This window comes from Dendrobates tinctorius, unplaced genomic scaffold (genome assembly GCF_039654945.1).
Source record: "Dendrobates tinctorius isolate UK_male_01 unplaced genomic scaffold, ASM3965494v1 ptg000104l, whole genome shotgun sequence".
NCBI lineage: Eukaryota > Metazoa > Chordata > Amphibia > Anura > Dendrobatidae > Dendrobates > Dendrobates tinctorius.
The window spans coordinates 7,762,413-7,788,618 of record NW_027361772.1 but is presented as its reverse complement, the minus strand read 5'-3'; the positions used below and the strand labels follow the sequence as shown (position 1 = coordinate 7,788,618).

The 26,206-nt window shown below is 42.4% G+C and overlaps 1 protein-coding gene across 1 annotated transcript in view; it reads left to right on the top strand.

Moving 5' to 3' along the window:
- The window catches only part of LOC141100310 (uncharacterized), a 43,608-nt gene extending 18,184 nt beyond the window's left edge, over positions 1-25,424 (top strand). Inside the window, exons 2-7 of the mRNA XM_073588694.1 lie at positions 310-490; positions 9,350-9,490; positions 9,710-9,834; positions 14,148-14,412; positions 17,277-17,458; positions 23,883-25,424. Coding sequence (XP_073444795.1) covers positions 331-490; positions 9,350-9,490; positions 9,710-9,834; positions 14,148-14,412; positions 17,277-17,458; positions 23,883-23,885 — 876 coding nt within the window. The 5' untranslated portion in view covers positions 310-330 and the 3' untranslated portion in view covers positions 23,886-25,424. The remainder of the gene's footprint in view (positions 1-309; positions 491-9,349; positions 9,491-9,709; positions 9,835-14,147; positions 14,413-17,276; positions 17,459-23,882) is intronic.
- Positions 25,425-26,206: the final 782 nt, after the last annotated feature.

The window sequence follows — 26,206 nt, the reverse complement described above, 5'->3', positions numbered from 1 at the left end:
TGGAGGAGTTACTGGCAGAACGTGTGTGCCTGTTAGGTAGTGACAGATAAAACAAGCGGGATTACTAGACAAAAGAATCCATCATTCATATTGTTCATGTAGATCCTGTGCCTGCGCCATCGTCTGTGTAATCAGAAGCCTTGGGCACGTACCATATTATTTCTAGGGAGAAGAAATGGTGCTGCAAAGAGACCCCATACTGCAGCACACGGACCGCTTATGTTCATGCAATATAGAGACAGAAGCAATTTTACCATCTCCGGCTCTTAACATTACATATTATTTTTCTTTTTGTCTTTTTCTGACCAGGGAGAATCTAAAACCATTGCAATGAGGAACAATTACTGTTTTCCACATCTGTTTCCTGTGCAGCCAATTACATATCCGACGCCTCCATACATGAGCATTCGGAGGGAAGGGATTGAAATGTTCCAGCTGCCTGTGACGCAACGCAAGTTGATGGATATGATAAAAAAGTTTGATCCAAATGGTAAGAAACAATAGTGATAAATTGGGCCCACTCGGGAGAAAGGTGGGAGGGATGAATTAAAAAGGATTCCAATTGGATAAGAATGACTTTTAAAGGGGTTGTCTCATCTTTTAAAGGGGTAGGCTCATCTTGTTGAATGGGTAAAACTTTTTTTTTTTATTTTTTGGGTTTACATTTTCTACCGGTTATTTTTTCATTACTGTATTTAATGAAGATTGTATCATACAACATTTGGGGCCTTAATAGCCCCAATAAAAGATACCGTATTTTCCGCTTTGTAAGACGCACTTTTTTCCCCCCAAAATTTGGGGGGAAAACAGGGGTGCGTCTTACAAAGCGGACATGCCTTACCTAGGCTGTGATCGGGGGCGTCCGGCGGTTGCTGGCCGCTGCTGCGGGTGTGTCCGGTGCCGCTTTGTGTGCCCGTCGATGCCCGGGGCTCTGCCAACATTGAGCGACAGGCCAGAGCCCCGGCATTTCCTCAGTTCCCTGTGTGCCGGTAAAAAGATGGCCGCCGGCGCGTGCGCAGATGGGATCTCGGGACCCAGTTCTCGAGAGATGAGATTTGAAATCTCATCTCTTGAGAGGTGGGTCCCGAGATCCCATCTGCGCACGCGCCGGCGGCCATTTTCCCTGGGTTCCCTGTGTGCGCGCGGTGGTGACTGCAAAAAAATGGCCGCCGCGCGTGCGCAGATGGGATCTCGGGATCCAGCTCTCGAGAGATGAGATTTCAGATCTCATCTCTCGAGAACTGGTCCCGAGATCCCATCTGCGCACGCACCGGCGGCCATTTTTTTTTTACCGGCACTTCAGCGCACATATATAGGGAACCGAGGAAATGCTGGGGCTCTGGTCTGTCGAACAATGTCGGCAGAGCCCCGGGCATCGATGGGCACACAACGCCGCACCGGAGCACCCGCAGCACCGGCTTCCAACCGCCGGACAAGTGGAGAAACCTGACACCAGCACAAGACTCTGCAGCAGCAACAGCACACATCGGAGCCCCCCATCATCCCTGAATGCGGCCTGCAGCATCACTCCACGCCTGCCTCCTCCAGCAGCGAGCCTGGGATCCCTCTACACCGCAGCCACCAACCCCGGTAAGCAATAAGATGCAAGGATTATAAGAGGCACCACCATTTTATTAAAAAATATTTTTTTCTTATTTTTCTCCTCAAAAATTGTGGTGCGTCTTATAATCCGGAGCGTCTTATAAAGCGAAAAATACGGTATACCTTATTGAGAGAAATTACCCGTACACATGCTGATTTAGTTTGTTTGCAGGAGGTCAGGCTGGCAAAGGACAACCACCCGATTTTTAAACATAAAACCTTTCCTCACATGTTTAAAGCGCTCTCTCCATCAAAGAAAGCAGGAGTGATAACAATGATCAGTGGCGCTGTCCCATTTCATTTTGTTGACGAGGTAGTGGACCCGTTGGGAAGATTCCACGTTCTCATCTGCACTTTAAATAACACGTCTTGCACAGTGGTGAACATCTACGCTCCAAACAAAAATCAGGTCTCCTTTTTGAATAAGCTACTCAAAACAGTTGACAGGGTTAAGTCGGGAGACGTGATTTTTTTGGGGGACTTTAACATTGTTCCCGACAGTGAATTAGATTCATCTTCCAAGGTTCGCCACAGAACTCCTGTGCTGAAAAATTGGTTAAAACAGAACGAACTGTTTGACATTTTCAGATGTTTAAACACTTCCTCCAGAGAATACTCGCACTACTCAGACGTTCACGGCACAGCCTCTTGTATTGACCTAATTCTTACGAATGCTTTCACATTGAGTAAATTCAAAAGTTTTACATTTCTAGGAAAGACACTGTCAGACCACTCACCGGTTCTGGCAGAGTTTTTATTAGGCCCTGTCTCTGAAAATACATATCTTTGGAAATTCAACTCAATTTTGTTTAAAATACCGGAATATAGACAGGAAATTGAGAATTTGATAAATAATTATTTTAGGGAAAACACTTCTCCTGAGATAGACGCATTTACACTGTGGAATGCGCATAAAGCAGTTGCTAGGGGTGGCCTTATTCAGATTGCTTCCAGGCACAAGAAAAAGAATAGAGAAAATATCTTGAATCTACTGGCTCAAATTTATAATAAGGAGGAACAACAGTGCAGACTACCAACTCCATCTTCTGCGATTCAGGTGGAAATTATGAGACTCAGACAAAGACTGAGATCAGAAATTTTTCTTGAATACGATTCTATCATTAGGGTTTCCAAATTTAAGTCTTATACGAACGAGATATATGATGACGAGACTTCAAAAAGGAGAGAATCAACAGGAGAATCAATAAAATTATTACACCTGCAGGCAAAACTCTTGTTCACCCTAAGGACATAGTTGGTTCCTTTGCAGATTTTTTCCGGAATCTATATAACCTTAAAGAAGACCCTAATACTCCTAATGTTGATTCAGGCTCTATCAATGCAATCTTATCTAGCATTAATCTCCCTAAAATTCCCCCCCGCAGATTTAGATTTTATTAATGGCTCTTTTGGGGAGAAGGAGATAGTCGACACCATACATAAACTCAAAATTCAAAAATCCCCAGGCCCTGATGGTTTTTCCAATGAATACTTTAGGTCATTTGTGGAAATTCTTTCTCCCCACTTGGTTTCGGTCTTTGGTGCTGCTTCCTCTCGGGGCTCGTTCCCGAAAGAAATGTTGGAAGCGACAATAATTATGATCTCAAAATTGGGGGGAGACCCCGAGAGGATTCAGAGCTATAGGCCAATATCGTTGATTAACAGTGACATAAAAATTTATTCCAAATTTTAGCAGATCGACTAAAAGGTATTTTGCCATCTTTGCTTTTGGACGATCAGATCGGTTTTACGGAGGGGCGTCAGGCATCGGACGGAACAAGGAGAGTAATAAATCTAATGAACAAGATTGAGCTTTCTGGTTCACAAGCGGTTTTTCTGACACTGGACGCCGAAAAAGCTTTTGACAAGGTTGAACTGGGCCTATCTCAAGGCTGCTCTTGAGAAATTTTGTTTCGATCAGAGATTCCTGTCTACAATATTTGCATTATATTCGGCGCCCAGTGCAAGAATATACGCTAACAACTCCCTATCAGAGAAATTCTCCATCTCTAACGGAACAAGGCAGGGATGCCCACTGTCACCTCTCTTGTTCGTCCTTACTATTGAGCCTTTGGCCGAGAGAATAAGATCTAACTCTGATATAAAGGGATTTGCCACCTCACTTCGAGAATATAAACTTGGACTGTTTGCAGATGACCTGTTTCTGACGCTACTCGATCCTAATAAATCTATGGCTGCATTGTCCTTGGAACTGGAGCTCTTTACTAAGGCCTCCTATTTCAAAATTAACAATCACAAATCTAAATATCTGACTTTTAATATTAGCAGCATGGAGATTGAGGAACTAAAGAAACAGTATGAGTTTACCTGGGAAGAAAGGGGGATAACATACTTGGGGATAACCATCTCAAACAATATATCGCATACTGTCAAAACCAACTTGAAAGATATTTTTGAGTCTATCTCTCTCGCTGTTTCCTTCTACGCTAAAATAGACCTCTCTTTGTTTGGAAGAATATTAACGGTTAAAACAACTATTTTGCCGAAGGTTCTTTACGTTTTTAGGGCTCTTCCTTTGATTATCCCTTATAAATTCATTGGCAAGATTCAGAACCTGATTAGTTCAATTATCTGGGGTGGAAAAAAGCTAGAATCTCACTGGATTTGCTGTACAAAAATAAGAGCAATGGAGGTGCCGGCCTTCCAAATCTATTTGCATATTACCAAGCATTGTTGGTTAAGCAAAGCTGGTTTTGGTTCAGCGGAAATAATCGGCCTGCCTGGCTTAACTTGGAAAACGAAGTGGGTAAACAGGTTAGAGCAAGACAACATTTTTTCAAGTTTATGTTCCACAATTCAAGGATGATTCCCTCCCATCCAATCTTCCACTCTATTGTACATGCCTGGAGAGCACTTTCAAAACCCACAAAATCCTTTAATAAGAAAACGCAGTTCGGGAAATTCCCCTTCCATCTCCTAGCGTTAGTTTACAATATTCCTTTGTCTGAGTCCTGGTTAAATTCAAACATCAAAAGAATTGGAAATCTCTTTGAGGGAGATGAATTTTTTAGTTTCAGTAGGATTAGGTCTCAATACAACTTGCCATCGTCTGAGTTCATACCCTTTATTATCTTAAAGGAGAGTGTGCTGAAATTCATGCGCATTAAAACTATGAACCTTGAGATGTTGATCTCATTGCTAGGCAACACAAACAACAAAACTGCCTGGAGTCTGAGAAATATATATAACTATTTTAATGGAGATGTGGTCAGCCCGAAAAACGTGTACATGAGGTGATGGGAGTCTGACTTGAATATAGTTATGGCGGATGAACAGTGAGACAGCGCTATTAGGTCAACTTACCGATCTGGTATCTCAATGGCGCTTCACGAGTCATATTTTAAGATCTTAACCAGGTGGTATCTCACTCCTATTAGATTGGCCCATATAAATAAGGAACATCCCCCTCTTTGTTGGAGAAACTGTGGACAACAAGGAAACTTGTTTCATTTATTTTGGGGTTGTACAAAGATCAAAGACCTCTGGAAGAAAGTGTCTCTCCATATAAATTCTTTTTCCCAAAACTTTGAAGTCACACCCCAAAGAGCCTTACTATCTCTGGATTTGGAACTTGTTGCCCCTTCAGTTAAATTTATCATTATTCATATCTTTTTAGTGGTCAAAAACGCAATAGCGTACTGGTGGAAGAAAACAGATCCCCCTCTTTTCTCAGAAATTCTAGCTAAGGTTCACCAGCATAGTTCCCTAGAAAAGAGGTTTGCTCTGATTAATGATGGTATGACTAGATACACTGTGAAATGGAAAGTGTGGAATGCTAATTTTTGTAATACTTAGCTATTTTTTTTTATATTGGTTTGCGTTTACTAGCTTGGCTTCGTCTGCACAAACATTGCATGATGTCCTGCTATTCTATTTAATTGATTAGCTGTGTATTTGTAAGGTATTTTAACATGGACTTGAGTTCTCTAGTTTTTATTCCCTTCTCTTTCCTTTCCCATCCCTTTCCCTTAGTGTTAATTCCCTTCCTCTCCCCTCCCTTTCAACCCTATATTATTACTAAAATTCAATAAAAATGTTTGAAAAGAATGGGTAAAACTGAAAAGTGTTTGTAAAAACAAACAAGGCTGCAATTGAAATCTTATTAAAAATTCTCTCTGTTCTAAAGAACGGAGGATTTTTTTATTCTATAGTTTACTGCTCGCTGCCTAGGTTACCGACCATCTCTGCAGTCTAACAGAGGTCGCCTGTTTCCTAGGCAACGAGCACATATTTGCAAACTCTTCGCTTTAGAGCTTCCGTGTGCTGCTCGGAAGCTTTTCGGCTTGCTCGGATAGTTTCAGTGTTCCTTTATTCTTCTGATACTGCACATCCATACCACTGGCCTGAAGTGTCAGTCTTCAGGAATGTACCGCCCCCAGCAAATATGAAGCTGGGAAGCAGAGAAAACCCCTTTAAATGGGCTCAGATTGGAAAAAAAGAAAAAGAAGTAGCTCGTATTCATCCTCATCAATCCCCAAATCTCACCTACCCAGCCCCACTTGGCTCTACTCCCAGGTTGCATTTCAACAGGAATGTCCGAAAATCCTGGCTCAGTAGAGTCCTGGCTGAGGAGCATCCCCGCTGTGCCCAGAGATTGGCTGATTGGGCTTTTTCTGCTACTTCAAGAGTATTGAGCTAAGGTGAGGAAGTAGAGACCAGGAGGAGGATAGAAGGATCAGTGGGTAAAATGTGCAAACCTTGGGCTATCCGAAAGCCAGAGAATTACCTCTATGCTTCCTATTGGTATACATAGATTTTTTTTCCTACAATTTGCACCTTTTTCAGTCTATAGATAGAGTATATCTGCTTTGAATATGCCATCCTCACCCGCTGCAGGATAAACTCAAACACAAAACCACTTCTGTTGTTACTTTCAGTTGCTTCAATTGCTCATTTTGCCTTTCTACCCAGCTAATTCTTCTCTTTTCTATGCTCTATGTGGAAACCAGAAGTCTCTTGTCCCAGCATTTATCATTCCCCCTTCTGACCCAGTTGCTCCCTCTTCCCCCTACCAGCCAGTCAGTTGTTAATCACATGATGTCATAGACCTAACAGAAAAGAGAAGAATTAGCTGGGTAGAGGGGCAAAATGAGCAATTGTAAGTACACAGTGCTGTATAATAAGATGACTGCAATATATTAAGAGGATAAAAATTTTGATGAGTGGAGAAGGAGAAGGAGTGCTTCTTTAAAGCTAGCACGTCATGAAACACTGAAATTTTAAATCCGTTATTTATTTTAGATGAATTTTTATGAGATTTTTTATGGTTTCATATCACTATCTATATTAAAAAAAATGCATAAACCTTGCAATTTTACACTGGCGACTAGGTGTTATACTAGACTCACAATTCTTGTTCTGTGCAGATGCGTTTTCAGCAGTCTCATGAATCCACCATTCACAATGTGTGCTGTCACAGCTCACTTTCTCCGCATTGTGTATGTACAGTGACTCATAACACCTCTATATAAAACAGATGACAGGATCCAGCATTCACAATAGGTGATCTCACAGCTCACCTCCTCCCCCTCCTGTATGACAGATAACAGCTCTACGTCAGTAACTTGTGGCCCTGGACGGGAGTCCTGAGAGCTGCCTCCTGTCTGACAGCATCTCCGACACTTCTTTTGATTAGCCTGCCTGGCGCGACATGAGACATTGTGCCAGGCTCTCTAAACAAAAGAAGAACCGGGAATGCCGGCAAGTAAGAGGCAGCTCTCTGAACTCCCATCCAATGGCAAAAGATTACTGACGTGGCCACTGGACTGGGTCCTGGGAATGAAATCGCACCAACTCTAGTGCAAAGTCAACCAGGGGCGGACCTACCGCCTGTGCAGACCGTGCATTGCACGGGGGCCCCGAGGGAGAGGGGGCCCCTCCAGCACCGCATGGCTAATTATGTCAAAATTCAAATTAGCCATGTGTAGTGCAATGAGGAGAGCAGCGCTGCGGGAGGCAAAGGGGCCCCTGTGAGGCGGGGGGGGCCCGCCTGCCCCCAGCGCCGACTCCAACCCACCCCTCCCCGCTCCCCGCATTGAAGGAGGAGGCACTGATGGAGCCTGGAGGAGAGAGCGTCAGCTGACGCTCCCTCTCCCATCATTCCCCACTCTGCCTCTGACACAGCGGGTGCATGATGACGTCATCGTGCTCTCACTGTGTACCAGGCAGGCAGTGCAGGAGAGGAGACAGGAGTCGGGAGCAACACAGGCCCAAATCAGTGTGAGTACTGGACTGTGGGGCCATGCTGGGGGGGCTATATACCATGCTGGGCTGTATTATGCCATGCTGGGCTGTAGTATACCATTCTGGGAGGGCTATATACCATGCTGGGCTGTATTATACCATGGTGGGCTATATACCATGGTGGGCTGTATACCATGTGGTGCTGGGCTATATACTATGCAGCTGTTATATACTATGGGGGTACATTTTACATTATATTCTATAAGGGGAGGCTGTATTAAATAATATGGGGGGCTACATTATATTCTATGGGGAGGTGGGCTGTATTATATTCTATTTGGGGCTACATTATATTCTATAGGGGGGCTGTATTATATTTATTATATTCTATGGGGGCTGCATTATACTATATGAGGAGGGCTACATTGTATTCTATGGAGGGGCTACATTATACTATTTAAGGGGCTGCATTAGATCCTATGAGGGGGTTGCCATATATTCTATGGAGGGGCTGCATTATACTATATGGGGGGACTGCATTATATTCTATGGGGGGCTTACATTATGTTATATACAGATATTATATTCAGCCCTGCATAGCCTCAATATTAGATAACAACAAATAACAAATAACTTTGCTGCCCTATGAAGGGTTTGGGGGGGCCTGAAAAATTTCTTGCACAGGGCCCACTACAGTCTGTGTCCGCCCCTGAAGTCAACCATTTTATTTCTACTATCCTTAGGATAGGCCATCAACTAGATGGAGAGGTCATGGTGCTCCAAGATCCTCTGAGGCCACTCCATTACTGACCGGGCACAGCGCCATACATTTTGTAATGATTGTGCCAGGTACTGCATCTGTCTACAGTTCAGTCTTGTAGCAGTGCAAATGACTAAGCTGCAATACCAGCACAGCCACCAAAAATAAATAGCACTATATCTGTAAAGCAATGAAGAGCTGGCACCTGGCAAGACTCATAAAATATATTCTTTTAAGTTATTTACAGTTCATGGAAACTGTTGGTCAAGGGGTTTAAAGGGGGTTTCCACAAAAAGCATTAAAAATATTTAGCACCTATTCATAGGTCAGTTGTTAAATGTAAGATCTCTGGGGAAACGACTTCTGACACCCACCAATCCCAAGGCTGAGGGACCCAAAGTCACCTGTGTGTATGGTGTGGTAATGACACTTCATTCACTTCCATGAGAATGCTGGAAATGCTACCTTCAACAAGTCAATAGGAGTGAAGGAAGTTGTGTTTAGGTACAGCATGTGTACCACCTCTTTATACATTGGGACTTTGGGAACTTTAGTCTGTGGGTCTGCGAGGATATCAATGGTCGGACCTCTAGGGTAAAGCTTTCTATGGCGGGACTAGTGGCTGATTACTATCAGTTCAGGGATGATGGTACGATATGTTTGGTGCTTGGATTGTCATAATGTGGCCATAAGGCAATTAGGCCTTTATGCACTTGTAATAAACCTTTGGTTCCATATGGAGAACATGCTGTGAAAAATTGACAACTATGTGGTTATTTTCAGATATCTCATACATTGATGATAAACCGTTTATAACGATGCAAAAGACGGACATCACCTCCATTCGAGATCCATTAAGTAAATACTTTGTCATAAAAGGTGACACTGTGTGGGCAAAGTCACTGCAAGGTGCCAACGAACAAGGTATATATTTTATAAACCGTTCTGACAAAGAAAAAAATTCTATGTTATCGGGGGGAAGAGTAAAGATTTTTGGCAAAAGTACATTCTTTTATGCTCCATATACCAAAATCATCTGCGCTCCTGGACAATTGTATCACATAGCTGAACATCCGTGTATGGTAATAAATTATAATTACTATTTTCACACTTTACATTGTGCAACTTTTTCTATGTCTGTAGCAAAATTCAAGGTTAATCTATACATCGACGTGAACAAAACAAAGCCCCCCATTACACTACAAGTCCAAAACCAGGACCTGTTCCTCTCCTATCAACCCAACGAAAAAAGACTGCTGAAAGTGTTGGTGAGTGTTTTATATTCTTTTCTGCTTTGTTTGTGATTAACCTAGTTGTTGTAGGCTTGTAGCAAGTTTGTAGTCCGTAGGTAGAAAATTATGTGTCCCGCTGCAAATGCATCCCATAGTCCTCCATATAATATACTACATAGCCCAAACTCATCCATGTAGTATAATGCCCAGCCCAAACTCATCCATGTAGTATACTTCACAGTGCATAATCTTCCATAAAGTATAATGTACAGCTCATAGTCATCTATACAGTATAATGCACAGCCCATAGTCATCCATATAGTATAATGCACAGCCCATAGTCCTCCATAAAGTATAATGCACAGCCCATAGTCATCCATATAGTATAATGCACAGCCCATAGTCCTCCATAAAGTATAATGCACAGCCCATAGTCATCCATGTAGTATAATGCACAGCCCATAGTCATACATGTAGTATAATGCACAGCCCATAGTCATCCATATAGTATAATGCACAGCCCATAGTCATCCATATAGTATAATGCACAGCCCATAGTCATCCATGTAGTATAATGCATAGCCCATAGTCATCCATGTAGTATAATGCACACAGCCCATAGTCATCCATGTAGTATAATGCACAGCCCATAGTCATCCATGTAGTATACTGCACAGCACATAACTTCCATAAAGTATAATGAGCATATCCTGGTGAAGTGACACTTGATGCGCTGCTGATGGGATCAGTCAAAGTCAAAGACTTTGTAAACCTGTTAAAATAAAGTTTTCAAGCAAACCATCTGTTCGTCAGATCCCATCGGCAGCGCATCAAGTGACACTTCACCAGTATATGTTCTTTGATTAAGTCCTTTGGACTTGTGTCTTGCAGCAGCTGAGTTATGCGATATATACTGTACATGTTGCTTAGGTGCAACTACACCAGGTGTGCAGATCCATTTTCTGTTTTTCTGCATTGTTATCAGTTAAAATCCTTTTTGCGGTCTTTTTTCTCTTAGTTTCTACATTTACTAAAAAAGTATAATGCACAGCCCATAGTTATCCATAAAGTATAATGCACAGCCCATAGTCATCCATGTAGTATAATGTACCCCATAGTCATCCATAATGTATAATGCACAGCCCATAGTGATCAATAAAGTATAATACACGGCTCATAGTCATCCAAGTAGTATAATGCCTAGCGCATAGTCCTCCATAAAGTATAATGCACAGCACATAGTCATACATGTAGTATAATGTACCCTATAGTCATCCATAAAGTATAATGCACTGAGCATAGTGATCCAAAAAGTATAATGCACCCCAATAGTCATCCATAGTAGTATAATATACACCATATTTAAATAAATGCTCACTGTTCCTTCGCTGCTGCGCAGTGCACGTCCTTTTTTGATGCCAGCAGCTGACTTCGGAATGTGAAAGGAGCGTGTGATGCCACTGTCATGTGCCTTGTCATGTGTATAGCGACATCAGCTGCTGGCCTCTGATTCGCCGGCAGCGTGTATTGTGGTCCATGGATCCCCGCGCCTCCATACGCCTCAACTGTATGAGTTCGAGGACGCACATACGGTTGCAGCTTTTGCTGGTGTTTATTTTTGGCCTGTTTTTTTTTTCTCCTGCCAAATTGTTCTTTTAATTTTGTGCCTTTTTATGTTTATTTTATATATGTCCACGTGGCTCTTTTTTATATCTTTTTTCCCCCCAATGTGAGTGTTTTTGATTTCCAGATGTTTGCGTTTGATTAATCAATTACAAGTTTTAAAAAAATTTGCAAAGTGTTTTTGCAAAAACATACTCCAGTACCCAATCCTCTCCCCTGAGTGATTTTATTATATGTCCAGCCCTGTTGCACAAATTTTGCGAATTTAACAGAACATGTGACTTTTTGCTCTGAAAAGAAACAAAAAAGGTAAAAGACAAAAAATATATAATTTTAATATTTGTGCAAAGTTCACGAATCATTATTTGATGAATTTGGCGCAAAAAAAAAAAATCAACAAATACCACAAGACGAAAAAAGAAACTTTGATGTGGGCTCGCAAGCCAGGCCCATATTTTTTCCGGCAAAGGCGTTCAAAACCGTTGTATCTACCCAAGAATGGTATCAGTAAAAATGTGAGCTCAGGGTGCAAAAAATAAACCCTCATCGAGCCCCAGATCCCAAAAATTGAAATCTTACGGGTCTCGGAAAATGGCAACAAAAGCAATTTTTTTTTTTTTTACAAATTTACAATTTTTTTTTTGCCACTTAAATAAAAAAAACTATACATGTTTTGTATCTCTGTAATTGCACTAACCTGGGGAAGAATCATATTGTCACATCAGTTTTACCATATGATGAACATGGTACATAAAATAACTAAAAAAAAGCCAATTGTGGAATTTTTTTTTTGCAAATTCTTGGAATTCGTGGAATTCTTTTTTTTGCAAATTCAACGTACTTGGAATTTTTTTTTATCGATTTCCAGTGCATCACTTGATAAAATGAATGGAGTCGTTCAAAAGTACAACTCGTCCCGCAAAAAACAAGGCCTCACACAGCTATGGGGATGGAAAAATAAAAAAAAAAGTTATGGCTCTTGGAAGAAAGTGGAAGAGAAAGCAACAAAACAAAACAGAAAATAGCCCCATCAGGAAGGAGTTAAAAAAACACGTAAATGATGAATTGAGCCCTTGATTTTTAAACTGTGAAATTAAGGAATGGGGATTGTGGAAAATGCTTAATTACAGCACTCAGCGCTATCTGTAAATCTAATTCAAGACACAAGTCTGCATAGGGGCTGAATATATATAAAACAATAGGTCATTTTTTAGTCCAGACTGTTTGCACAGTTTCTGTCTATTTTTAGTGCATAGAAACTTTCATTCCAGCAGGAGTAGGCGTCAATGGGCGGGGAATAGAGCTGGAGTGACAGAGGCTTGAAATCTACAAACAGCTCTTCAGCCTCATTTTCATATAATTTTAAATGCTGATATCTTAGTATGTTTGGGATCACACATGTGAGGAATACGGCCGAGTCTTGCATGTTAATACCCGGCACTGCCGCCGGGACTCGGGAGTGGAGCGTGCTGCTCCATGTATAGCTATGCGGCCGCATGCTCCGCTCCTGAGTGCCGGGTATTAACATGCGAGACTCGGCCGTGTTTCTTGCATGTGTGATCCCGGCCTAACAAAGGAACTGATTGGTCATGTAAAGGTATTGCTGGACTTGTCTTTGAAAGAGCTACATGCTCACATACATGGTTAGGGGTGTGAAATCTGGCTGACAGATTCCTTTTAAAGATATACTTTACACCAAACAAATAGACCTTAGACAGCAATAGACAGGCTCTGATTTCTATAGGAAAGTTTTCTAGACAGTCTCTAATCTGTGCAAAGGCCATTGTGAACGGAGGGGGAGGAGGTGAGCTGTGACGCCACCTATTGTAAATGGTGTATCCTGTGTTACTACTGTATATGGAGGCATCATCTTTCACTATAAGCCTGTCTGTGATTATAATAAGATGACTGCAGATAAGTGATCTCTAAAGCACAGGAAGAAGTATCAGTCTTTATTCAACTAAGAAAGCTATAGAAAAAAATAATAATACATGAAAAATACTAAAAAGATGAATAATCAAAAATGTTGAAAACATAAAAAACAAATAACAAAATTATATAAATAAAAAACAAACATAAAAACCTGATTTATACAATGAGTACAGACGGTAGATTAATGCTCGTCAGATGTGTTTGGAGGGTGACCCATTATGCCTTACTACTTTAGCATGTACTCTCTTACCTCTGCTTTTAAGGAATTACTATTTTATGGTCCCCCAATCCTTATAATCTACCTGGTGTACTTAGTTTTTGAATGACTAGTTTATCAACTTGTTTTCTGTACATATTGCGTATTTCTTTGTATTTTACTGTGTTTTGTGCCACTGATTCCCGTCATGTTGGCTCACCGACCATTCAATCATTTTGTGTGCTTTTTTAAAATATATTTAATAAACGTTACATTTTCTTAAATTTTGCAATTACCGTGGTCCTGTGTGTAATTATTTATTTTTTTTAAATGCTTTACCAAATCTAATTTACTAAAATATGAATCTATGCCAATTATCATCAATCTTGGCATTTGAAGATGTGATTAATTAATAGAAATTTTTTAAAGTGGGAAAGAGAATGGGATGGAATGCTGGATGTGATTATTTTTGCACTTTTCTGTAGGCGTCCGTCAATTTTTCTTTGCTCTCTTTGATACTTTATTGTATTCTCCTTCTTGTTCTGCACTCCCCGTCTTACCTTGTTTATCCACCTAACGGCTTCTCATTTCTATTCAGCCTTTAGGAGAGAGGAATCTTGACATCACAAACCCCGACACCAGACATTTTTTCTTCAACATCATTGAAGTCGCCAACAAAAAATTTTCCCTTGAGCCGGTGACGGAACCGGACTGGTTCATCAGCACCTCTCCAGATAACAGCCCGGTTACCGTGGAGCCTGCCTCGGACCAGACCCACTATATGGCCTTCGCATTCGATATAAATTTTGATATAGGATATATCAGCGGGTCCAGATTTATACCTGATACCATGGACACATCCAGTAAGTTATTGATGCTTGTGTCCAATCACTTTGTGTCTGTGTCGGATAGATTGCAAGAGCAGTTCCAGTTACATTGTGAGGGTCATGTCCACACGTGACTTTTTTGTTGTGGATTTTCAGCATCAGAATATCACCGGCAGCAAAATCTGCAGAAAATCCACTCAGAAATACTATGGATTTACTGCAGTTTTCTCTCAATTCATTGCAGGGTCAAATTTGCAGTGACATTCTGTAACGCAGGTGGGAGAGTGTGGACCCACTGCGCCATGGGCCAGGTTTACCTTGTAGAGATGTAGCTTAGTGACTACCTGGCATTCACTAGAGCCTCTGATGGTGAGGATAGGCTTTGCTGCAGGTACTCACCAGGTACCACTCCAGGGCAGCCCCGAGTTCTACAGCACCTGCCAGGAGGGTCATGGACACTCGCATGAGGTGCAGAAGGACGAAGGCAAACGAACCCTCCCTCAGTATTTATAGATCACCCAGATCCTTGAAACTGTCCCTCCACCCCCCATGACCAACGGTTTCTAAAGCCCTAAGCTGATGTCAAGTCCTTTGCTCATGTAGGGAAGGTGACCTGACGGACGGATGGGCTAGTCAGAGTGAGGAGGGAAAGGTTTGCACAGTGTAGGTAGGTGTACAGTGGGGAAACAGCTAGGAAAGTGTAGAGGACGTGCAGTACCTTGGGTTGACCATTAGATGGCAGGGAGGAGTGTGAGCAAAGGACTTGACATCTGCTTAGGGCTTTAGAAACCGTTGGTCATGGGGGGCGGGGTTACAGTGACAGGGGACCGGAGAGCTATAAATACTGAGGGAGGGTTCCAGAAGGTTCCAGTCCCCAGGGGGAGCTCCAGTGACAGGAGGACTGCTACAGTCTGTGAGCTGTGAGGTGAATCCAGACCAGGGGGACTGAGGAGAGAGAACGTCAGGGGGGTGGTCCTGACAGGAAGAACCGCAGGAGGGACGAGGCACTGGGTGTGAGACACCGTATTTGTCACGACGACTGATCAGTGGAAGCGCTGTTGGTTTAAGGGCCTAAGGCGGCCACAGTGACGGACCTGTCAGGAGCGTCGACGAGTGAAGAGGGGACGGTGTGTGCAGACACGTCCCCCAGTGTACGGTGTGTAAGAAGGGGCCCTGGCAACGGAGGGCCGTGAGGTAAAGGAAGTGCGGTGTGCTTCTGAGGCCGTCAGGCGGACGGCAAGTGAGAAATAAACTTGGATTTGTTGCACCCAGAATCTGCCTCCATCGTGTCTCTGTTTATATCTCTGCGCGGTAAGAAGAGGGACCACCCCCCCCAGCTCGGCCCCCCCACACCTCTACAGCAGCTCAAGGAGATAGTCTGAAGCTGGGGAAGCAGAGTGGTGAACACAGTGAGCTGGGCGGTGCTGAGAAGGCGGTGAAAGATGCCGGCGTGACACTTTCCACAGCATAAACTGACATAAATGAATATCTCCTGCTATGCCATCTGTTTCCTTCATGAGGATCTGTCATCAAAAGGTGCTAAACATTTTTATATATATAAAAAAAAAACCTAACACACGCCCCCACAATATTGATTAAAAATGTAAAAAATGATGATTACCAGCAAGATATGACGCTCTAGCAGCAGGAGTCGTATCTGAAGTTCCAGGTTGTTAAAGCAGACTTTGCAACCATTCTTGAATCCTGCAGTTCAGTAAGTCATCAATATCAGATCATTGGGGGTCTAATACCCGGGACCCTCACCGTTCACCTCTTTCCAGCTTCTATGGCAACTGGAAGTACAGTAAACAGAGTGCAGAGTCGGGACACCACAGCGCCATACAGCGTATAGAGGCCTTTCTCGAGTATTGCAGATCAGCTCCTATTGGGAGTACATGTGGTCTTGCTGGTCCCCCCATCAGTTTAATAGTAGTCATTGACAACCCCTTGGTCAACTAATCTGGAAACTTTACTTATGTAATGAAAGTTGGCAGTTCTCGTGATAACTTGTAGGATCTTATGGTCTAATTCCATATGCTGCTGTGGTGGATGAGGGACTGATGCATAACATGGATGTTTGACAGCACAAGTCCTTTTCATGTTGGTAATTATCTTAATTTTTTTTTCAAATCAATCATATTGAAAAAAATATTTATTTTGGAGATGATTGCTTCTTTCTAAATATAGATATGCACCTTTTGACCCCCCATAGATAGGATAGGTGATAACTTATTGATCGCTGGCAGTCTAACTGCCGGGACTTGCTCCACCCTAGTTTCTCTGGAGCCCAATTTTGGATGGAGCGAAGGTGAACATGCTTTACTTCTGCTCCATTCATTGTCTGTGAGACGGCAGAGCGCTGTTCTCTGCTTTCTATGGCAGTCCCATAGAGAATGAATAGAGCAGAGTTGGGCAGGATCGATCTCTTCTCTATTCAATATGAAGGGATCATTGGTGGTCCCAGCAGTTGACCCTCAATTATCATAAGTTATCCCTTATCGATAAGAGATAATTTATTACCTTGATACAAACCCTCTTAGGGTATGTACAGACGAGTTCTTTTTCAGGTGGACTTTGCCTGCTGTTTTCCTGAAGCAATTTATTTTTTACAGACGAGAAAAACTGGGCCCTCAACAGGTCATCACGTTCTCAGGATTTCCTTAGTGTTCCACAGGTGATGGAGTCATCAAGGCATCAGGAATTCTCTCACCTGGGCAATACTATGGAAATCCTGAAAACTTGACCTGACGGGGGGCATATCATTAGAAGTGATATCTGTTCCTGGGAAAGCTGGATGACAAGCCAGGTCCTAACATAGTTCTAATAGCCTGCAATAATTATGTACATGGCTGGTTAGCGGCCGTACCATTTGCCATCAATGTCTTCTCTTTATCTTTCAGGATATGATGCCTCATTTTACTCCTACAACAACAGAACCGTCCGGGACAGATACCAATCTTTTCTAGCACGAGATGGTTATCCAATGGATGCGTCTTCTCTGGGTCTGGACGATCCATACAGGAGGCGCAGACAGGACACTTACCGCCAAAGTAATTACCTCGGATGGCATTGTATGTGCAAGGTCAGTCCAAGGGGATCATTTAGTAGAAATGCTGCAGCCTGCAGACTACAATAATTTAATTTAATGTTCCTGATGTTTTTTCCAAGAGGACCTGTCACTTGCCATAAATATGTATTTTTTATCTGGTGTAAATGCCGCTGTTCTCCTGAATCTGATGCCGTTCTTTTTGTTGTTTCTGCGCCTCTTCCTAAAATATGGCCCTTTCTTCAATGTATGTAATTTAATCCTTTTTTTGAAGTGGGTGGAGTCTTCTTGAGGACCAACCCACTTGTCTAAAAGCCTAAGGGGCCATTTTAATAAGAATGATGTTGCACATGCCAGTCTTAATGACAGGCTTGCTGGATTACGATGCACCAAATTCGTTAAGCGGTTCACACCACTTCATAAATTTGGCGCATCTTCTTACAGGTGTACACCTCGCCAAATTTTGCAAAATTTGATAGCCTCATCTCACCCTGGCTGATTCCCAGACACTGTTGTGAAAATGCCAAAAGTCACAAATATTTTATGCAGCTCGATGTGGTGCAAACATTTTGTTACTTTGCAAAGTGTTTTCTGGTATAAAAGCTTTGATGAAACGCCCCTTACATTTTATCTCAGGACTGTAGAGAAGGAACAATCAAGCAGAGCCAGTAAACATTCAAGGCACCAATGAGCCTATTATCCTCACTCCTGTGCTTAACCACCGTGCCCACCCTGATCGATGTTACTATTATGACATTCTTCAGGCTGGCCACCAAAGCCGAGCCTATTCACCACCGTGAGGTTTTACATCCTCTATTAATTAAATTTAGTCCACCGTACCTTGTCTGCAAGTTCCACAAAGAGTCACAAAGAGTCATCCTACAGCGCTCAGGAGAAGAAAAAAACCCCTGCGGCGGAAGCCTCTAGGAAACCAGGGTGACATTCTGCCCTTCTCTTGGGCTTAGAAGGTTAATGCTAACTTTAACTCTTTATAGCCATGATAGAATTGGACATCGTACGAGATGTACAAAGGTTGATTTAACAAATACATTGAGGCTATACAAGCAATGCTTATATAAACAGTTGTAGTTGTCCCTGTCCCTAATACTAGAGGACGTCCTAGCTAGGCCTACTCCCTGGGATACTTCTGAAGGTGAAGATGCCGGGGCCTCCACTGAGTTAGCCCTCCATCTGCTCTCTTCCCTCACCCAGGGATGAGGGGCGCTACTGTGCACCGTTGTACACTAACCAGACAAACCAGGCAACACAAACAAGGGTTAACTCCAGGGGAAAATTCCAGGCATACAAAATATTCACTCAAATATAGCAGAGGAAAGCACCAGAGGGTGAAGGTAGCGGAATAAACCACAATAGAGAAGAATAGGGAATTACCACACATACAAACCAAACAGTCACTGATAACTCCTTCAACTTTCCTTCTCATATGAACTCCTCCGGAAGCCATGCAGCAATAAGCTAGCTCTGACAAGGATTTGTAACAGAGCCCAGATTCTAAATGATAAAGGAGTGGCTAACCGAGCTCAGCTGTGAGCACAGGGATATCCAACATGACCGATTAACCCCTGTTCTGGCAGAAGGAATAAACACATTTAAAATGAAGAAGTGTTTCTTCTCAGCGCTGGAGTAGAAGCAATCAAATGCTGCGGCCTTCTGGCTTCACACTGTCGCAGTAACCCCGTGACAGTAGTTTAGTGATTGTAACAGAGTGGTAATGTTTCCTCCAGTTCTTGTGAGAGACAGAGGGAGAGAGAAAAAAGACAGGAAGTTACATCCTCTCTATGAGCCTCACTCTCATCACAGTAATACACCGACCACAGACATACTGTGCTCCTTCCTCTTAACGTAGAATCACTCTACAAATAAAGCTAGAGGCCTTATAGGTCCACCCCTCCTAAAGTCATGTCCCCCTTTGCTTCGTGCCTGGGAGTGGCTTTATGTGTTGTGCTGCTGCACAGCTCCAATACCAGAACTAAACTATAAACCGGTGCAGTGTGGATTCTGGAAAAAGATTCAACCTTTAGTAACAAAAATAGTTAACACTCCCTATTTTGGCAAACCCTATTGTTATTTTTAATCCTGTTGACATACTGTAGCTCCATGATGGCTTACTATTTACAGGACAAGCTATACTTTTCAGTGGTTCCATTTTGGGTCATTGACTTACACTGACTCACTCATCCTTTTAACACAGTTCATGATTCGTCCATCGCACTCGAGACTCCCAACCCAAATTCAGCAGCTTTGAAGGCATATAGTATATGTCAAATTCATGTCAGTAGACCTGAGGTTAACCCGTACATCATGATCCTACTTGGATGTGTTTGAATGCTAAGTTTTGTTAGGTTGGCACAGAGAAAAAAACAGCAATTTCTCTGTTATTTTTTTGCAATTTAAATCTACACCTTTTATTGTGCAGAATAAATAAGATGTTACCTTTTTCTGTACATTCTGAGTTTCATGAATTTTTACTTTTTACAATCATGTAGCTACATGAGAGCTTGACTTTTGCAGGATGAGTAATATATTTTAACAAACAAATTTTAGAGTAAATATAAATTAGTGATTAACTTTATTATTATTTTGAAAGGGGGAATAAAAAAAAAATATTCACCTGTTTTTTGTTTTCATGCGCAGGTACAATTGGATTTTTCACATCAAGCATCCGATTTACATCCGAGTGCAGTGTGATTGCTATCCGATTGCAATGCGATTTTAACATGAACTTTTACATACAGCAATTCTTTAAATCATTTATACATCGTTTTCAAAGGAAATATTCTAATATTCTTCAAAACACATATATATATATATATATAGATATATATAGATATATATACCACATCGTAGATATCACTGAATGAAATATCGCAGCTACAAATCTTTATTCATTACATAGTGCCATGCGTTGAGAACAAGAAAACATAAAAATGATCAATGTAACACATGGAGGTCTGGATTTGGAAGGATACTCAAAATCAAAGTGGAAAATCAAATTTCAGGCTGATCTAACTTCAGTGGAAATGCCTCAACACAAGGAAATGATGCTCAGTAGTGCGTGGCCTCCACGTGCCTGTATGACCTCCCTACGACGACACCTGGGAATGCTCCTGATGATTCAGCGGATGTTGTCATGAGGGATCTCCTCCCAGACCTGGACTAAAGCATCCACCACCTCCTGGACAGTCTGTGGTGCAACGTGACGTTGGTGGATGGAGCAAGACATGATGTCCCAAATGTGTTCAATTGGATTCAGGTCTCGGGAACGGGCGGGCCAGTCCATAGCTTCAATGCCTTCATCTTGCAGGAACTGCTGACACACTCTAGCCACATGAGGTCTGGCATTATCCAGCATTAGGAGGAACCCAGGGTCATCCGCACCAGCATATGGTCTCACAAGGGGTCTGAGGATCTCATCTCATTTTGCAGGGCTCTGGCAGTGCTCCTCCTGTTCCTCCTTGCACAGAGGCTGAGGTAGCGGTCCTGCTGCTTGGTTGTTGCCTTCCTAGGGCCCCCCCCAGTCTTCTGTGAAATCAAACTGTCCATTTAGGAAGCAACACTTATTGACAATCAATTTCACATGCTGTTGTGCAAATGGAATAGGCAACAGATGGAAATTATTGGCAATTATCAAGGCACACTCAATATAGGAGTGGTTCTGCAGGTGGGGACCACAGACCACATCTCAGTACCAATGCTCTCTGGCTGATGTTTTGGTCACTTTTGAATGTTGGTTGTGCCACAAAAGTGGCTCAGGTAGTGCAGCTCATCCAGGATGGCACATCAATGCGAGCTGTGGCAAGGTTTGCTGTGCCTGTCAGCGTAGTGTCCAGAGGCTGGAGGCGCTACCAGGAGACAGGCCAGTACACCAGGAGACATGGAGGGGGCCATAGGAAGGCAACAGCCCAGCAGCAGGACCGCTACCTCCGCCTTTGTGCAAGGAGGAACAGGAGGAGCACTGCTAGAGACGTGCAAAATGACCTCCAGCAGGCCACAAATGTGTATGTGTCTGCACAAATGGTTAGAAACTGACTCCATAAGGATGGTCTGAGTGCCCACATCCACAGATGGGGGTTGTGCTCACAGCCCAATACCATGCAGGACGCTTGGCATTTACCACAGAACACCAGGATTGGCAAATTCTCCACTGGCACCCTGTGCTCTTCAAAGATGAGAGCAGGTTCACACTGAGCACATGTGACAGACGTGGCAGAGTCTGGAGACGCCATGGAGAGTGATCTGCTGCCTGCAACATCCTTCAGCATGACCGGTTTGGCATTGGGTCAGTAATGGTGTGGGGTGGCATTTCTTTGGGGGGCCGCACAGCTCTCCATGTGCTCGCCTGAGGTAGCCTGACTGCCATTAGGTACCGAGATGAGATCCTCAGACCCCTTGTGAGATTATATGCTGGTGCGGTTGGCCCTTGGTTCTTCCTAATGCAGGACAATGCCAGACCTCATGTGGCTGGAGTGTGTCAGCAGTCCCTGCAAGATGAAGGCATTGAAGCTATGGACTGGCCTGCCTGCTCCCCAGACCTGAATCCGATTGAGCACATCTGGGACATCATGTCTTTAGTCCCGGTCTGGGAGGAGATCCCTCAGTAGACCATCCGCTGCCTCATCAGGAGCATGGTCCAGGCATTGTAGGGAGGTCACACAGGCACGTGGAGGCCACACACGATACTGAGCATCATTTTGACTTGTTTTAAGGACATTACATTCCAGATGGGGTCCACACACTCTCAACATTCCACTTTAATTTTGTGTGGGACTTCAAATCCAGGCCTCCATTGGTTAATAAATTTGATTTCCATTGATGATTTTTGTGTGATTTTGTTGTTAGCACATTCAACTTTGTACAGAACAAGTATTCAATGAGAATATTTCAGTCATTCAGATCTAGGATGTGTTATTTGTGTTCCCTTTATTTTTCTGAGCAGTGTATATATTCTATCTATTCTATCCTAACCTGTCAGTGTGATTTTATTGTACACGGCAGATGAATTGCCGGCTTTTCAAATGCGATCGGTGTGTAAAAATCGGACAGCACTTGTATGGTCCGACTGCTGTGTGTTTTTTTTTCTCGCACCCTTTGACTTCTATTGTGGGATGCGATCCAATTTCCGATTACAATCGCAGCATGTTGCGAGTTTTTTCCAGTCCAATAGTGAACTGATCCGAGCTGGGAAAAAAAGCGCAGATGAACACACAAGGATAGAATAACATTGGTCCGAATACAATCTGATTTTTAATCGTATTGCATTTGTCTGATTTCAACGCAAGTGGGAATGAGTCCTTAGAGGTAAATCACAGCTATATAACATAGCTGTATAATATAACTGGCATCTAAGCTGGCTATGCTTCTGAGCCCCCTCAAGAGTCCCTGATATGCTCTATGACGTATATACAGTATACCGTACATCATGGAGCGTGAAGGGGTTAATATTGAATGTTGAGTGCCAGGACACAAGTTTGGCAATATATCTGTCTGACCTTTGTCTTTGTTTCGTTGCTAATTGTATTATTAAATACTAGTTGGCCCGTGCAAAATTTTCACACCTTGGTCGTCGGGGGCGCAGGCAATTTCAGAAAAAGCAAGCTGGTTAAATGTAGATGTATTTCATGAGCTGATAAACACAGACAGGTATTTATATATGGAGATTGGTAATACAATAAATTGGTTTGATAAGTAGAGGCCAAAAAATGTCTTCAGATTGAGGTGCCACCTGCAGGTCATTGTGTCTTTCTGCAGGTTTATGAAAATGAATGTTTAAACTGTATAAAATTGTGAATGTGTGGTTTGTTTGGCTCTTTTCTTGCTGAAGGGAGCAAGTTTACCTTTCAAATGGTGTATCATTTGTGTGTGTGGGGCAAAGTAATCAGCAAAAATGCAGTGCATGTTTACGAATGTGTTTGCATATGTGACTCACCATTTGTGTGTGTGGGGCGAAGTAATCACCGAAAAAGCAGTGCATGTATACAAATGTGTTTGCATATGTGACTCCCTAAGTGAAGTGTGCAATCCTCCAATGTGCCTGAAATAGGCTGGGCAAGCATTAGAGCAAGCTGGAAAGACCTAAGGCAAATGTTTGGATTTGTTTGTGATGTCTGTAAGCAGCTTTGTGGTAGTGTGCTTTGGGGTACTGTGGTGCCACCTGCAGGTCATTTTTCCTTACTGCAGGTTTATGAAAATTAATGTTTAAACTGTATTTTATGATCAAATCGTGGATGTGTGGTTTGTTTGGCTATTTTCTTGCTGAAGGGGGCAAGTTTACCTTTCAAATGGTATATCATTTGTGTGTGTGGGTGCAGTACGAATGGAGATACAGAGTAATCACCCAAAAACAGTGTTTATAAATAATAGAATAGATTAAGTAACTAAATAAAACTTTTTAAAAGTTCTAACAAAAAATAATTATCTTTTCTTTTTTTTCTGAAAACAGTGAAGAACTGATGCAATCTCAAGAATCAAAACCAGGAAATGTACAAGAAAAAATTATCTTCATGGCCGCATGTGGAACCTTTCACCCAAGCAACCCACCAACTTCTGGGATTGTAGTAGAAATCACCACTGCTGCCATCACTGGTTCTCCTTGAACCTGGACCTTGATGCCGCAAATTTGAGAAAATCAAAGGGAACCTGTCATGAAAACAAAACATTTTTTACCTGCAGCTAAATTGTTTTCTAAACATATGTGTAATGAGCACTGGGGCTGTGTGCACACGTCACATTTTTTAAGCATTTTTGCCGCTTTTTTCCGCAGCGGAAAAGCTTAAAAAACGCTATTAAAGCGCATTCCCATGCAATCCTATGGGATTCCACAGTTGCTGTGCCCATGCTGCGGATTTTATCGCTGCGGAATCGCATAGCGGTAAAATTTGCAGCATGTTCATTATTCCTGCGGAATCGTGGCAATTCCGCCGCCATAGGATTGCATTGAAACGCTCACATTACGCATGTGGCTATGCCCACCATACGTATGTGCGGATGGTACCCAGGGTCTGGAGGAGAGGTGACTCTCCTCCATGCCCTGGGTACCATATTGCTGTAAAAAATAGAATCAAAATAAAAAATAGTGATATACTCACCTTCTGATGGCCCCGGAGTCCTTCCCGCCCTCAGCCACGCTGCCAGCATCTTCCGGTCCCAGGGATGCATTGCGCGAATCACCCGAGATAACGTTGCTGTCTCACGAGTGTGACGTCATCTGGGGTGATTCTCGCAATGCATCCCTGCCTATACTGCTTGCAGTAGGACAACATGTATAAAAAGGATGATGTGATCAAAATACTCATTTGCCTAATAATTCTGCACACAGTGTAAAACAATATTAAAGTGAAGATTCCCACTATGGCTACAGATAAATAAAATGTTTTTAAATGACCGGTTCCCTTTACAATATGTTTACAAAGATTTGATTAATTTTGTACAGTAGGCATATAATAAAATGTACGTCACCGCTGAAAATTGACGTAGACTTACCAATATGTAACAAACAGAACAATTGGCTATATAACAATATCCACTAATTAACTAATTCTAGACCGCCCATAGACCTTAAACATCCAGGCAATTCACGCTTTACTCTGCAATGATGTTCTAAAACGTCAATGCAAAGTAAGCCGCTTGCACAAGATTGTCAGGCTGGGGAGTTGGCTGTCAGATACAGTCAGACTCCCCACAGAGAAGATAAATATGATTCGTTATCATGTTTATTTACCTGATCCCTGTGTTCATAACACTGATCAAGCAATACGTATAGAGATTAAGAACCACTGACAGTGCTTCCTCCGCCAGACCCAGGGATCATATGATCACAGGTTGTTGGCAGGGAGCTTGAGCTGGTAGGTTCTAGAAGACCCATTCAGCACTGCTATGGGGGCAGGAGACTGAACGTCTTTTGTAACTAGGGCTAATATAAAGTTATAATTTGTATTATATTTAATAAACTGCTTATTAAATTTAATAAACTACTCATTATTTATTTTTATCTAGTTTTTTATTTGGAGGTCAATTGATTTTCTGTGTTATACAGCTATTTCCTGCCTATAACAGCAGCGACAGTAGCTCTAATCTCTGCAGTTTAGACAGAAGCAGGATGCTAGTGCTGCACTCACATCTCCCATCTCACATCTCCCATCTCTGAGGGTGGCAATGCTGAAAACACTGCAGTATAAACTGCAGCGCCACCTCCTGATGACTTCCTTATCCAAAAGAAAAATTGGCTGCATCCTCAAGTCAATATTGACTTATACCATTGCTTCTTCTAATAAATGGCTCCAGAGACTGTTCTCTTCCTATGACGAGGCTATTTGCATGGTGAAATGGAATTCAATGAGAATGGGTACGAACAATTATTCACAAGTCTGGTGAAAAGGTTTGCAGAAATGTCTCTAAGGCTTGTGTCACACCAGCATATCTTCTCTCATCCGAGATGATTGAGTCGGTTATGCTAGTCACACGATGATCAGAGTGTGATCAGATTCTCACCATTGAGAAGATGGAAAAAAATTCTCCATCTTCTCCATTCTGTTATCTGGTCAAAATCGGACTGCACCTCCTCCCACACCCTGCACAGTGACCTTCACACATCAAATAAAATGACCTCTACACTCTTCCTTAAAAAACCTTCCCTAGACTATCATTTCTTGTTGTGTACAAAAAACAAAATGAGCATATACCTTGTAATAAGTAAATCAGTAAATAGTACTAGTACATGTAAATAACATAGAGTAGTTAGTGAGCACTATTTTGATTAAAAAAAGT